General features: G+C 40.0%; 1 protein-coding gene across 1 annotated transcript in view; it reads left to right on the forward strand.

Annotated features, from left to right (window-relative positions):
- Nucleotides 1–15,194, forward strand: part of nkain2 (sodium/potassium transporting ATPase interacting 2) — a 78,882-nt gene that overhangs the window by 54,680 nt on the left and 9,008 nt on the right. Inside the window, exons 4-5 of the mRNA XM_020587182.1 lie at nt 1,348–1,548; nt 12,023–12,083. Coding sequence (XP_020442838.1) covers nt 1,348–1,548; nt 12,023–12,083 — 262 coding nt within the window. The remainder of the gene's footprint in view (nt 1–1,347; nt 1,549–12,022; nt 12,084–15,194) is intronic.

Raw genomic sequence — 15,194 nt, forward strand, 5'->3', positions numbered from 1 at the left:
GCAAAGCAGCGCAAACCCATGTACGTGATGTGCGCATTTGTGGAGGTCCGTGTTAGTGTGTCTCTGTGTGTCAGGGTGGTTTGTATGGCCGTCTGATGAATGATGTGTGTCTCTCCTTCCTAAGTGGAGTCGTTAATATGTGCATTATTTAAACCAAGATGTCTACTATAACTGATTTATTGTGCATCTTGGAGGCTTTTAGAATTAAAAGGATTGAAGAGGAGCCAAAGCAGACGCCCTGCTAAGTAACTGCAGGGGCTGCTGCTACTGCATGTGGTCTTTGTGCTGCTGTAAAGTAGAACTGAAACAGCGAGGGACAGAGAATGTTGATTCACTGTTTGTCATTTGTTGTGTTCTTTGCAGCCTCTGGCTGTAATTTTTATCTCTGCCAGTGGTGGTTCTGTTCACGCTGTTTTGAACAATCTGAGCAAATAAAGAGAAGAAAATGTCTCCATATCTGCAAAACATCAGGGCTGAAAGTCTACAGCTATGCCATCACTTCAGTGAGGCTGTAACTGCAGTATACTTGAAGCAAAATCTGAATGTTAACATGGTAACATAATTCCCATTTAAACTGTTAACATTGTATTGTTTAAATGGTGGTTTACTAGGTCCCCAGTTAAGACTGAACACAAAGTACAGGTGAGGCTATAAACAGAAAACTAAAGATGTCAGCGTCACTGGGGGCACTGGAGGAAATATCGGGAAACACCAAAGTCCAAAGACCTTTGTTTTTACTAATTGTGGCAATCCTAGTATTTCTTCAAGATATTTCATGTTGCAGATTAACTGGCATTGTTATTTGGGAAGCATTGTGAGTGCCACTATTGTTTCCACATTCACATTAATGTGCCTCTCATTTTTTGATGGCACCCCAAGTTTTGGGATTGCCCTGCTAAAGAAGAACAAATCATGACTACAGTATTTTGCCTGATACTGCAACAGTAAAATTTGAGTCTCTTGGCTCTCTCCCAGACTGGAAGTATCATGATAGTGCTTTTGGTGTATGAAGAAATCCCATCTCAAAGCCTCTTAGTTTCTCATTTTTTCTCTCTCTCCCTTCATCTCTGGCCTCCTTCCATAAGTCTTCTCACTCCCTCCCTTATTGTCCTCATAATAACACTGCCTACAGTATGTATGACTCAGATGCAAACTGAGGCATCCTGTATTATTGGAATTATAAGTCTGAGGTCTATTTTTAGCATGTGCTCTCTCCTGACAAACAATTTGGGTTTAACCAAACCTGGTTAAAACCTGCCCTGACATTTCACCTGCCTTTGTCTTGTTCCTGATTGGTCTTCTGCCTGATGACATAATTCAAATCACTCTCTCTGTCTGTCTTTCCAGGACTCTGACCTTGTCCTGACATTTAACCTGTCCATGCATCGCTCCTGGTGGATGGAGAACGGCCCGGGGTGCAAGGTGACACCTATCACCCCTCCTCCGTCCTGGGCGCCCGAGGACCACCGATATATATCTATATCTGGCTGTCTGGTAGATTTTCAGTTCATAGAGGTCGCTCACTCCTCGCTGCAGATACTCCTGGCTGTAAGTACTTGGCCTAAATTAGTATTTTTTAGTATGCACTGCAATTTCAAACTGCACTACATCTGGGTTTATGGCTTTAAACCCCCCTTTTGATTAATAGGAGTGACCTGTTGTTCACAGTGGCTGCTACATATGTAGCAAGTCTAAATAAACATTTATCATAATATCTTTCTAACCTGTATAACTGGTGTCTGGATGTATTTAGCCTATCTAGCATAAAACATAGAGGGAAGGGGGAACAGCTAGCTTGGCTCTGAGTGTCTGAGCATTTTGTACTGGCACTTAATGAAAACATAGAAACTTTTAACCATTAGCTAAACCCCTCTCTAAAGTGTAACGGAACAGTAGTCCTTTCTACCCAAAAGCCAAGGCTAGTGCTGTGCTTTTCCAAAGCCAAAAGCACAAGAGTAAAAATGTTAGAAATGTCATTCAGTTATTTCATGGAGTTAGCTGATAGCTGCTAGTAAAAGAAAGTGCCATAAATAAATACCATGCTCTGGTATGTAATCCCCCCAAAAACTACAAACTGTCATTTTTACTCACAATACTTTTTTATACAACTTAGATAAATTCCCTTTTTCTGTGCAAGGCTAAAAATGCAATGACTTTGCTGTGCTGTACTTAAAATAACATTAACTTGGTTTCTGGGCCACACTGGGGGGAAGCCAGTGGGTTTGTCATCGTGTCTCCTCACATTGTGATTTTATCCATCCAGGGATTTGACACTGTAGCACATTAGGTCTGGTATGAAAGTGTGTGTGTGTTTATGAATTTGTTTTATGTGGGGAGAAGTATTCTGCACTTTGTGTAAAGTATTTTTGTGTGTGCTTTGAAACGAGTGCAATTATTCAACTGCTGTTGTGTACAGTTATACTCCCTAGTATGTTAAAGTTTAATGTATTCTAAAGTGTATTACAACCATGACAACTTCTCTGTCTGTTGCAATGGGGTAGGGAATTGTGGGGTATCTGTATTAAAGTAAAATAAAGCATCTAGGCTCTATTGAGTTAAATAACTTCATACCCTCATTAACATACTGTAGAATGGGCTAGATAAGCTGCTTTAGAGACTCTATCTATATTTCTCTCTCTCTCTCTTGCTCTGCCTTATTTTATTTTTGCAAAAATGGTTTCCTCCTGTTTGTTTTCTTCTGCCTGTCTCTTACCCTCAGCCTCTGTGTTTCTTCCTCTCCTGCACTGTCAAACTGTGATAATTAGCAGGATCAGAAGAGAGTCAAGAATGGGAATGAGAGAGAACTGTCTCTTTTCATCTCAGTCTCCTCTATACTGTAGCTCTGTTTTTTTTGTGGTTGTAAACACGTGAGTACAGACACGCTTACAGATGCACTAGGGGTGTAACGGTTCACCAAATCCATGGTTCAGTTCAGGCCTTGGTTTTTGAGCCACATCATTCTGTTTGTTGTTGTTTTTTCTTGGGAGGGAGATCCGAAAAAAACGCCAACAGCGTGGAGCACTGAAGAGAAGAACGCACTTTTACGAGAGTCACACAGTAAACAGGGGTTAAACTAACTAATGATTTGTAGAAGAAAACATGAAATACCTGCAAATAAATATTTCTTTCATTTTTAATGATATAAGCTGTGTCTCATTTCAGGGGCTGCATCCTTTGAAGGATGTGGCTTACAAAGGCATACCCATTGTAGAACGTTAGTAACTGTTCCCACGTGTTACGAAGAGCCGCTCCTGTCGTTAGTAACCTTGACAGCTGCTCTGCTCTCTGCTGGCATGCAATGAATCTTGGGATAGGGTAGGCCGTGAAGGATCCAACAGTTGCAGCCTTCACTGCCCAGCGAAGGAAGGAAGCATTTCTTGGCCTTATTTGAAGGAGACTTCAGAATGGTGCGGTCTTGTGGCAGTGCTGTGATGCAGTCGGTGTTCAAATGCAACCTTCGAAGGATGCATTCCCTGAATTGGGACCCAGCCACAGTCTCTACAGCTGATTGAAGCATTTGGATTGTTTAGTTTTTAACTTCTTTTCTCTGTTTTAGACACTGCTTTTTAAAGCTGTGTTATTTATGTAAAGTCAGCAACAGTCCACTGTTTCTGCCTCAGTGTTAAATGGTACAGATACAGACACACGAAGGGTCTGAACCAACTGTTAATAGTGGAGGGAGACAGATGTGAGAACCAGACTGGACCGTGTCATCTGATCACCAACATGCCGTGACATTTGGTTTGTGACTTCAGGTTCTTTTTTAGAACCGTTACATAAGACATGCATCATTATCAATATGCATCATTGCAACATACAGTAAGAGAAAGAGAGAAAGAGTTTGGGAGTTTCAGTCAGGTACATCTGACTCTTTTTTCATTCTGCATCTTCTTCCCTCACTTAGCATGACTGTTTCACTCGCTCTCCTCATACACTCTCGGTGTCTCTCTGTCAATCGATAGTGGTACTTATACTGTGGCTGAGTGCCAAGCCACCACACAGCTGTACCACTGTCTCGCTGTAATTGGTGTGTGGAAACACTGTCATGCTCCGTGAGCACACACTCAATAGCCTGACTGGTTCACTGGTTGACTGGCTGGATGATTTACTGTAATTGGTGGAAACACTGAGGATCCTTATTAACATAGGCTCAAGCAGTGGAGTGGCTGATTACTGCAAGTGAGGGGTTAGGGTTTGGTTGGCTTGGATTCTACTGTAAACTGACTGGTTGCCTGCATATTTATAGGTTAGCTGTCTGGATAACTGTTACCTGCAGTGAAAAACTGGGAGAAAGGGAATATTTGTGTCTGGTGTGACTGACCTTTTTTCCACACATCAAGGCGCTTTTGAATAGACAGGATAAAAGAAATCTCAGATGTAGATATATCAAGACAGTATGTGGAAATCAGAATAGCCACTGAGGCATTTGCAGCTGTCAAGGTCAAAGAGCCTGTTATTGTTTGGCTGAGTGGTCAGTTGGGCATATGATGGACTTTTTTCCCAGTCTTACTGAATCACTCACTGACCGTCAAGAAATTGTTTCTGGCTTACTGAGTTACAGATTCATATGATGTTCAGGTCTGACCACACACTAAATCTTATGAATTTATCCTCTGTTTCTACATTAGATAAGTGTATCTGTTAAAAGAACAGCCTTTTACATTGAGCAATATCCAGTGGTTCATATATTTCATATGTTTTACATGATAAATTGTTAACTGATTAACTGACTTGCAATGCTACAATGCTTTGCTGGCTGACTGTTACAGCAAATTGCCTTGTTTTTGAAGAGTTAACTGACTCTTTCTCTCTTCCAAATCTGTTGCACACAATCTGAGCTGAAATTGAGTATAGGGCTTCTCCTGGGAGATCAAGAGAGTCCTCAGTGAAATGTAGGCTAACGCCATTACTGCCTAACTGTAACACAGTGGGGGAATGCACAAGTATGACTTCTGTGATTACAGTTTTTTCAGGTTCATTCTCCTAGCTAATAGCACAGACAGAGTGATAATTAAATGATATTTCACAACAAAAAACATCTATGATGGCACTTCCTGCTGGTTCGGGGCTCTAGAGTACATGCATACAAGTAATTTTAGTGATTAGCACAACCTTAACCAGAGTGGAGAAACTAATCAGTGAGCACTGCTGTTTTCTGTTGGAAAGAAAACCTGAAAACAACAGACCTCTTTACTGCACACAGTTGAAATAACCTTGACTATGAAATGCTACAGGTTCCCATGGAGACAATTATCATCAGCTATGGCTGCTTGTTTGCATGTTACACCTTTTATCAACACTTTACAATCACTTAAATTAAATACAATGCAGTATCAACACTCACAGACAGAGAGTAGTGCATAAAACATGAACATATGTACAGTAAATATCTTGTCAGAAGAGGAGATCTCTCTCCCAACACAGAGGAGAGTCATTGCACAGGGTGATGACAGTTGGCAAGAAAGACTTCATGCAGCGTTGTGAAATGTTCTCTATGATGTTCAAGAATTTGTGCAGCATCCTCCTCGCCACATCCAACAGAGGCTCCAGAGAAATAGATTGCTCTCCAAACTGGCTAATGGGCCTGACATATAAAATCAGTTCTGTCAAAATGGCCTGGCAGCTTTTGTGACAGCCATGACCCTTTGCTCACTTATGATTTTACTTCTTTCATTTCTAACTCGTACAACACAGTGAGGTCATAAAACCATTTAAAACAAAGCTAACTGTGATCCACCAAGTGTGACGTCCATTTAGAAGAATCCAGGAAGAAGCTGTGGACAACTCAAGGTCTGTCCTCTCACAGTGAGATGGCCAGAGCCAAAAGGAAACATATTCCAGATTCTGAAAATTACATCAATTAATTTATTTAAAATTAAATCAAAATATGATTGTCTAAATGTTGTAATTCAAAAACACTATGGGGATAAATGACAGAAGCAGTTTCTAGGTTATTTATCACTGAGAAAGAAAGTCACTACAAAATGAAGTGTGCTTTAATTTTTAGTTATTCACTGAACTGAATGCAACATTGTTGTCACTGACACCAGCCAATAATGTTAGTCATATCAGCGTCAAGTTGTATTCATGGACGCAGCACTGGGACTAGATTGGTTTTCATAGTTGTTATTCAAAGATCGGGGAAGAGAAAGAACAATGCACGAGAATTGAATGTCAGTCAGCCAAGGCAGGGCTGTGCTCTATACAGCACCAATCTCGTGTTTGCTGAATAACCTGGCTTTCTTTTTGTTTGTGTTCATCTTTTTTTTCAGATGAAGGCAGGCAACACTCAAATTCTTAATAAACCAAAAAGCGTGCATCGAGGTATGGTAGATGGCAGTTGCACAGCTGTCACATCAGAGCTGTGACATCCTTCGACAGTGAGCGACGTTGATACTGGATTTACTTAATTTGTGATTCATTTGTTATTGCTGTAAGCGGTGTGCAGCTTTACACAAGCATCACACAACACAAACAAATTTAGATGAAAGTGATTAGATGTAATTATTGATTGTAGTATTACAGCGATTTTTCAGTGCAGCTCTGAGTCACTGACAAAATATTTTTATTACAAATAATTTACAGAGAGCGTGGGAGAAAAACTGGAGCCAAACATGAGTTTGAGTTTAAGCAGGCATTATGAGCACATAAGCAGTTTTTATCCGATGAATGTGACACCGTGATCACAGTAGAATTTATCTGCAGGAGAGTGATGGATGCTGCAGTAATGGATTCTTTCATTTGAGATGAATACATCTAACACAAAGCAAGATTATCAGACACAAAGTAAACAACTCTGTACTTAAGATTCCTCATAAACAGTGTGAAGGTTGTGGGACTAAAGATGCAGAAAAGAGGCAGAATTTATTATGGACACAAATAATGCCATGATCTTGTGAAATACTGGTTAACCTGTGAGCGGATTCAGTTTCACAGACCTTGAGATAGATGATTCACTGGTGTCAGCATTTTCGCTGCAGTTGTTTTGGCAAAATGCAACCTCACTGCCCACCTTGGTGTAGGACAAACTGCATCACTAGGTGACTGACCTATAGCCGCCTTCTCCTGGCATCTGTTCTTGCATTTCTAAAATGCCTCTTCCCATGATGCTTGGTCTAAATATTTGGTGTCAGGCTATGCAGAACACAGTACTGTAGGCTTTCCCTTCCTTATCGAACACCAGCTGTTTGACATTCATCTAATTTCTCCCTGAGCTCCCTTCAGACTTCCGGGTGTTATCAGAATCGCTGCTGCAAGAGCATTTGGGACTTGATCACTGTCAGAGACAATCATGATTCAGTTACCTGTTATTGCTTAATGACACATCGCTAACGGAGCCCAGTTGGAAACAGTGTTAGTTGTAAGGATTTTAGGTTAGGTTAGGTTTCTGACACAACATTTACTGTAATAAACAGCCCAATTTAAATTCCTGTATTTACTGAACTGATTCAGGATATGCCTTGCTTATCACGATATCACTGAACTGCTTGGATTTGGTTGTGTACAGTAACCTCTTCATATTTGTGGCTTTTGTGTTTTAGCCATGTTAACAGTGCGGTTCTATGGATGGCAATGTCAGTCGGTTTACAGTTTAATCAAGGCTAACATAGCTCAACAACTGTTGGATGGATTACTGTGAAATTTTGTACAGACATTCATATTCCCCAGAGGATGAAGGCTATTGACATTAGTGGTTCCCCGGCGGTTTCCTCTAGTGCAACCAGCATGTCAAAATCTTTCTTCTGTCTCTACATATACAAGAAGTATTGACACAGATGGTAGTACAAATTTTCAGGGTTCCCAGAGGAAGAATCATGACAACTTTGGTGACCCCCTGACATTTTCTCTAGCATCACAGTGAAGTTAATATTGGTGGTTTTGATAGAAATAATAGAAAGAATTTGATAGATTGCCATGAAATTTAGTTCAGACACTCATTTCTTCCTGTTTCAGTTTCACCTCAGTTCCGGACTTTTTACTTTAATCAGTGATTATTGTTTATACCTGTTTTCACCCCGTTATAGGCAGCTTTCCCCCCCCGGAAAGCTGGCTGCCAGATCGTTCTAACTACTGTTCAGACTTTCCAGCATTTTACCTGTTCCTGTGATTCCAGCTCTGACCCTGGATTTCTGTTTGACCACCGAGTTTTGCCTAACCCTCTGTTTCTGCTCGTGTTTTTCTGTGTATGGACTATTGGACTCCCCTCTCTGACCTCTTGTTTGTGGATCCCTTGGCTGTGTAAGTTTGCTGGCTCTGACCCTGGACTGTATTATCGACCTGAGAGTATGTTTCGAGTTTACATAGTTTTCTGTATTGTTTTGTTACCAGTGCTCTTATTAAATAGACAGTGTTTCACTTATCCTCGTATGGGTCTATAACTGAGTTCACCCCGTGATATCACCGGCAGCTTTACGCGCCGACCCTGACAGTTAACAGGTATTAAACCAAGCTGGTAAACGTTATGCCTGCTAAATATTAGGACATTTCTCTTGGCACTTATTAGCTGCTAGTATGGCTGGAGACTCTTTGCTTTTTTTTTTTTTTTTTCCTTTTTTTTTTTTTTTTCAATGTGGGGCGCTTGGAGTCCAAGCCTATCCATGCATACCTACTGAGCAAGAGTCAGTAGAAACACCCTGGACTAGTTGCCGGCCTATTAAAGGGCTGCAAGCATCCACACTAACAAGCACACCTAGGGGCAATTTACAGAAATGACTTAGAGACTGTTGAGGTCCCAGCTAGCTGGCAGGTTTGAATCCAGGACAGCCTTGCTATGAGGTGACAGTGCTACCCAAGGCAACACCCTTTTCATTTTCATTTTATTAACTCAATTCATTTAATTACTGTTGACTCAGACAAAATTGATACTAAAGCCAAAAAGAAGTCATAATCAAATTTTCCAAAGAAGCAATAAATAACCGTAAGAGGTTGAGATTGAAAATTTAGCAATATTCTTTGGTATTAAATGGCCCAAACTGGGAAGACATTGTGAAAGCAGAGGGTGTATCTGCAGTGCAGGAAACCCACTTTGCAGTCAGTATCATTGCAGGGGTTTTTTGTTTTGTTCAAAACATTCTACTCTGCTTTGAAATAGCAAAATGTAAATTGGAAAGGCAAAATCTTGTTACATTATTCAGTGTATTACCCATACCATTACTCTCGCCTTCTCTTAAGATAATGCCACAAGGTGTTACTGACTTACTGTTGCATAACTAACCACATTTACTGTGTTTACCATGGCAACAGTACTGATGTGCATTGTTTAAGAAATAGGATAAAGACTGCTTTCCTGCCTCCTGGTTAGTGTGTAACACCGTGCACATAAAACGCCATAAAAATGGTTTCTGCTCTGAATGAGGTGTGTGCTTCTGTGAGGTGGAGTGGTTAGGTTGTACCAGTTGTTACTTGTCAGACCAGTCAGGCCAGCGATCCTGTCTGAGTCTTTGCTGAAGTGGTGGTATTTCTATTTCAGTTGAAAGAAGTTGAAAGTGTTAAAATAAAGTTTAAGTGTATATGTTCATTAAATTGTAAGCACTGACTGAAGCTGAAGTGTCTTTAAAAAGTACTTATAAACATGTTTCATAGGAAATGAAGTCATCCATGGACCTGAATTTGTCAAAGTGTGATCAATTATGCCACTGAAGCTGCAATGTAATCTCTGAAAGCAGATGAGATAACCAACTCATCATCACAGCTTCATTTTTCCCTGGCATAAACCTCAGTAAAATTTTTGCCTCCCTATACTTCCTTTCTCATTTCAATTAGCAGCAATAGAAAATTGAAAATAATTGATCTAAATCTTAGTCATAACAACATTTGTTCCTGGACATTTAAGTAGATTTATAATGAGTTTTGTGTAACTTTTCAGCTCTGCAAAACTCCAAATACAGCTCCAGTACACTTTTGAGAGCTCCTGAACAAGACAGGCCAAATATAACTGCAGACATCAAACTGTCTCAGACCCAGAACTCCAACAATGAACATAAGGAGCATACACGTCAGAGTCAATATTCGTGCACCCGGGCTATCTTATATGGATTTCTTTACATCTGGAGAAGATATAATCAGGCTTATTATAAACAGGATATTATGTTTACATGCAGCAATACCAAAGTGCAATACTTGAGATCCAGAATATTAACAGGATATTGATGTGCAGAGAAACGTACTTTGTCACAGCTCAGCACGACTCCCTGCACTCTGTTCATTGGTACAAACAAAAGTGCACCCAAAAGTCATTTTCAGAGGCAATGAGCCTGCAGAAAACAAAAGGTGCTTGGGATCAGCTTTTTACCCCATGTGACAGAAAAGTCCCCAAACTCCTGAAAGTCTTTCAAACAACGTTTGCACTGTGTAACACTTAAAAATCATTTAAGCTGGGCTGGACAGGAGAGGCTGTCTGAGGCTTCAGGATATCTTAATCTTTGAAAATAAAGGTATTCTGATAAACTGCTGTCAAAGCTGAGATTTTATAGCAGGGAAGCTGATCTCTGTCTTTGACTAGTGATAATTTTCAGCTACAAGAATCCTACTACATACATTGTCCAAATTGATTTTCTCATCACATTTGATCCCCATGCTGATATTGACATCGTTGTCTGTTGGTATTTGGCTCAGCTCAAAGTAAATCCCTCCACCAGTGAGTAAAACACTGTATGTCTATGACTGATGGACTTGTCAGAGACTGTAGAGGAGAAAAGGAAAGGGAAGGGAGGAGAGATAAAGAAAAGTTGGAGGGAGGGAGAGAGAAAAGAAGAGAAGCACAAAGCTGGAAGGAAATAAAGAGTGAGAGACAGAGTTAGGAGGGAGGAGAGAGGAGCTTTGGGAGTTGAGCCTTATTTAGACTAAATGAGGTCAAGACCTTGAGATATACACTGAATCTCAAATGTAGTTGCTCACATTTGCAGCTCACTGTGTGTTTACGTGCTTGTGTATGGCTGTGTGTGTGTGTCAGTATGGTCAATAGAATACCAAGCAGGTCAATGTCATTTGTCCTACACTTAAAGCCATATTTGAGCAATAAAGCCTCTTTATTCAGGGCAATGCATTAGTTTAATGCCTCATAAAAACACATATACATCCATCACCATCTGTCTTATCTTCCCCTCTTCCCATGTTTCTTTTCTGTCTTTCATTTCTCCTCTATAATTGCAGGGTAATAGGGGCACATAAATGATGACCCTACACTAACCTCACCTTTTCTGCACCTTCTCTCCAATCACCTGCCTCCTATCAGTCACCTTGGAAACAGACAGCCAATAAGACAGCAGATCAGAGAGCGAAGGTGTTCAGCTAGTGTGAACTGCTGTATCACTATCTAAACACTATAATCACAGCACACAAAAATACAGCACTGTAGCCCACATTTTTATTGTTAAGTCTACAGCCGCTATTGTTTTCAGGTTTGTGAATGGCTTGTAACAGATGTGAGACCAGCAGGCAGAACAATGTGAGGTTCACCTCTTCAGCTGGTTACAAGTCCAACACAACAAAGCGCTATCAGAGTAGGTGGCGGTGTCAGGTTTTCACTTGGATGATAGTGACCAATATGGAACTATCTACCTTGACACTGTAATACAAAAGCAATAGCGGCAGCTGAAAGTTCAATTTCAGTGATCACAATCTCAGCTATAGCACCATAATAGAGAGACAGTTGTGCCCATTCTTATTTTAATAGTTACAAGGGTTGAAGGTGTGTATTATAACAGTGTCAGTACAGCTCGGAAATCATGAGAGTTTGCACTAACCTTGAGGTTGTCATTGAAGATGCCAGACATTCAATGTGTATGTATGTGTTTGTGTGTGTGTGTGTGTGTGTGTGTGTGTGTGTCCATTGATTCAAGTGCTCTATTTTGGAGCAAAATAGCACAGTGCTGTTCTGCTCCACTTACACCAACACCTGTTTTTGTAGTTTGTTTGTTATCTATCTATCTCTCCATTTCTCTATATTTATCTGTCTGTCTGTCTGACTGTTCATTCTACAAAGATAATCTTGTTCTGTTTCTGCTGCTCTCTTTGTCTCTAGTTGATGGGGTTTATCTACGCCTGCTATGTGGTCAAGCTTATTTCTGAAGAAGAGGATAGCTGTAAGTACAGTCATGCATACAGTTGTACACATGTACATGTAAACCACTCATTTCCCAGTGATTTTCTATGGGAAAATGCTTTTTGGGCCATTGTGTGTCACATGATGAATGTAAAAGTTGTATTAACACAGTTTGGCAATTATACAAAATTTGCCTCACAGCCCAGCACTGTTCCTGGGAGCTTGGAAGAAATCATTGAGCGTATGATAAGAGCTGGATACCAGATTACAAGATGGCCACCATTCTACTCACTGAAAATAGAGTTTACTTTAGATTTTACATTCACTTTAGACTTTTCATTTGGATGGCATAACAGTCCTTTTTCTAGGGTCTAGTAAAGTAACATATAAAACCTTTATGGATTAAAAATGCATAAAACAAAGAGTGATAGGATAATTGGTTTGCAGTTTGAGATGTCCTGTCAACAGTTTTACAGATGTCTCTTTTATCATTGTGGTCTATGAAGAAAATCCTGTTTGGGTTTAGGGTGATTTTCCATTCCAGACTTTCGTACTATCAGGTTCTAAGCTCTGAAAGAATGATGGCTGTTTAGTGGTTGGGGTTAACAAGCTGTCAGTTTGGAATATATTTGGTAAAATAGAAGAACTTTTTCATAGTTCTTAGAACCTCCATTTTTTGTGTGTCCAGACCACAGGAACTGAGAACGATAATAGTTCCTTGAATGGCGTTTTGGGAGACTTTTTTTAAGCTCCTCGGGGTAGGTACTCTCCAAGCACAATAGGAACCATGAGTGATGTATATGTACATTTACTGCAGCACCACCAAGTGCCATTTTTTAAAAACTGTGTTAGCCTTGTAAACCATAGTGATCTATAGCCATCACCAGCAGCATGGAGAGCTGTAGTCCACCAATGGATGCCTCTGCAGAGCATTAGTGGCTCCTTATATAATTAACAGTAGCAACTTATAAAGAAAATACTTACCAGTAATGCAACATTGCTGTGTGTTAACTATTGTGAGCTTGTTGGCTAATCACTAACAGTTGGCCACTTAAGTGTTACATCGCTTCAGGGTTCCTACTGACAGTGCTGAATGCAAACAGAAAAAAGCCTGTGAAGGTAAGCAGTTCTGGGGCCTGAGTTCAGGAACAAGTCAGACTCTCCAAGTAAATCCATTCTCTCCATCCCTCCTGTCTGGCTTGTCTTTTTGTCCACTTTCTTTCTAATAAAGTACTTGGTTTAAATGAAGCCATCTTGGACTTTATAGGCAGACAGAATTCAAAGTGAAACTTGGAGCCTCCAGCTTTTGCAGCCAGGCTCATTCAGTTATAGTAACAGATGGAGGAGAAAGATGAGAGAGAGAGAGAGAGAGTGACAGTGAATAGAAATAGGTAGATTCATGCTAGATCAAAGTTGTCTTTCATTCATCTCTCTCTCTTTCACATACTTACAGCCACTACTGCCAAACAAAATGGGTGGAGAGAGATGATGTTTTCCAATCCATTCACACATCATTTATTTTTATTCAGTCTTTTCAATACATCAGTTCATCAATACAGCCATGGTGACTGAGAGGTGTGTGGCTTTCACAGTATGAGGTGACACTCAGTAAGCATTTTGACAGTCTAAATGAAATACATTTAAAGTATAATACCAGTAAACAGATGAGAAAAATGAGGAAAATGAACATATTGACTCTGATTGCTGTATTTTAAATGTAGTGCATGTCTGTGAGCATTAATTTACATGAACTCATTTACCTGAGGTCATCAGTTTAGTTATTCCATTAAAGACTTTCTGCAGGAGGATCAATACACAAGCATGTCTTATTCAACACTGAATTTAGGATGCTGCTTGCTAACACATAAATATTGATAGGTAATAAATGCAAACCGGATCAGTGGCATTAGTTTGAAGTGCTGAGAGTAGACAAGATTTCTTGTTTTCCTACCAGACCAAAGCAGCTGTAGGTCGGCGAGGGATGCTTGCTTTTGTTTCTAAAGGCTCCTACTGTGACAAACAACTTCTGTGTTCAGAGAGGTCATAATTCAAATTAAATCATCACATTGTTAGAGAACAGTTCAGGCTGATGTAGCACTGTATTTATCCCAGGTTTATAGAGTATAATTGAGGTTCAGGGGTTATTTAGAGTTGAGAATTTTAAACACAGCATTTTAATAAGCTTTGTGATGACAGGAAACCTAAAATGCCACTTGTTCCATATCTAAATAATTGATGTCTAACAATTATTATTTGGCCTTTGCTTAACTGTTGTATTTTGGCCCTTGGCTCTGGTTGCTGCACATTCCCAGCTTGTTTTTCACATGAGACCAAGCTAGAGAAAGTGTTTCTGTGCTTGGTGAAAGGGAGAATGCTACTTACAGCATTTACTTATTAAATCATTTTTAGTGTAACAGCTGAAATCTCAGGAAGAAGCTTAAAGGATAAAATCATTCAGCCTCTTACTAGGAGCAGTGAGGTCCAACATGAACCTAACATTTTCTACCAATATTAGAAGATTTTTGTTTGGTTCACATGAGCAACACCAGTGTTTGTCTTTGTCCATTCTGTCTCAGTAAGTTTAAGCAGACGGCGCTCAGTTGGGGGGGGAGTAATATCACAATGTACATTATTTTTATGCACCAATCAGTGTAGCAACATTTGAATCAACATATGACTCTTAAATAACAAAAACAAATAATAGTTGCAGCCAATTTTAGCATACATTGGACAAGAGGTTCTGTGTAGGTTGCTGGTCTATCACAGGGCTAACACTCCTGAGCTTCCATCCTCTGGAACTGCATGTAACTGGAGTGTGGGATGAAATGAGGACACCCAGAGGAAACCTATACAGACATGAGGAAAACAACTCCATACAGATGAGAGATAATAAGCTACATGAGGGATTTTCACACTTTTTCTCAGGGGACAAATGTTATCAGAAGGAATCAGGATTCAAACTGAGGTTTCAGGCCACTAATAAGACCTAAGGAATATGTATGCAGTGACAGTGCCATGTCGCATGAATCAGTTTTATGTAGTTTAAAAAAAACATCGTTTTTCTCCAGAATCGTTTTGGTTCATTGTAATCCTCATGTTGCTGAGCATTAAGTCCTGAATGTGGTTGTGTGGATAGCACGACACGATAATT

The sequence above is a fragment of the Monopterus albus genome, unplaced genomic scaffold (genome assembly GCF_001952655.1).
Source record: "Monopterus albus unplaced genomic scaffold, M_albus_1.0 scaffold443.1, whole genome shotgun sequence".
NCBI classification, from domain to species: Eukaryota; Metazoa; Chordata; class Actinopteri; order Synbranchiformes; family Synbranchidae; genus Monopterus; species Monopterus albus.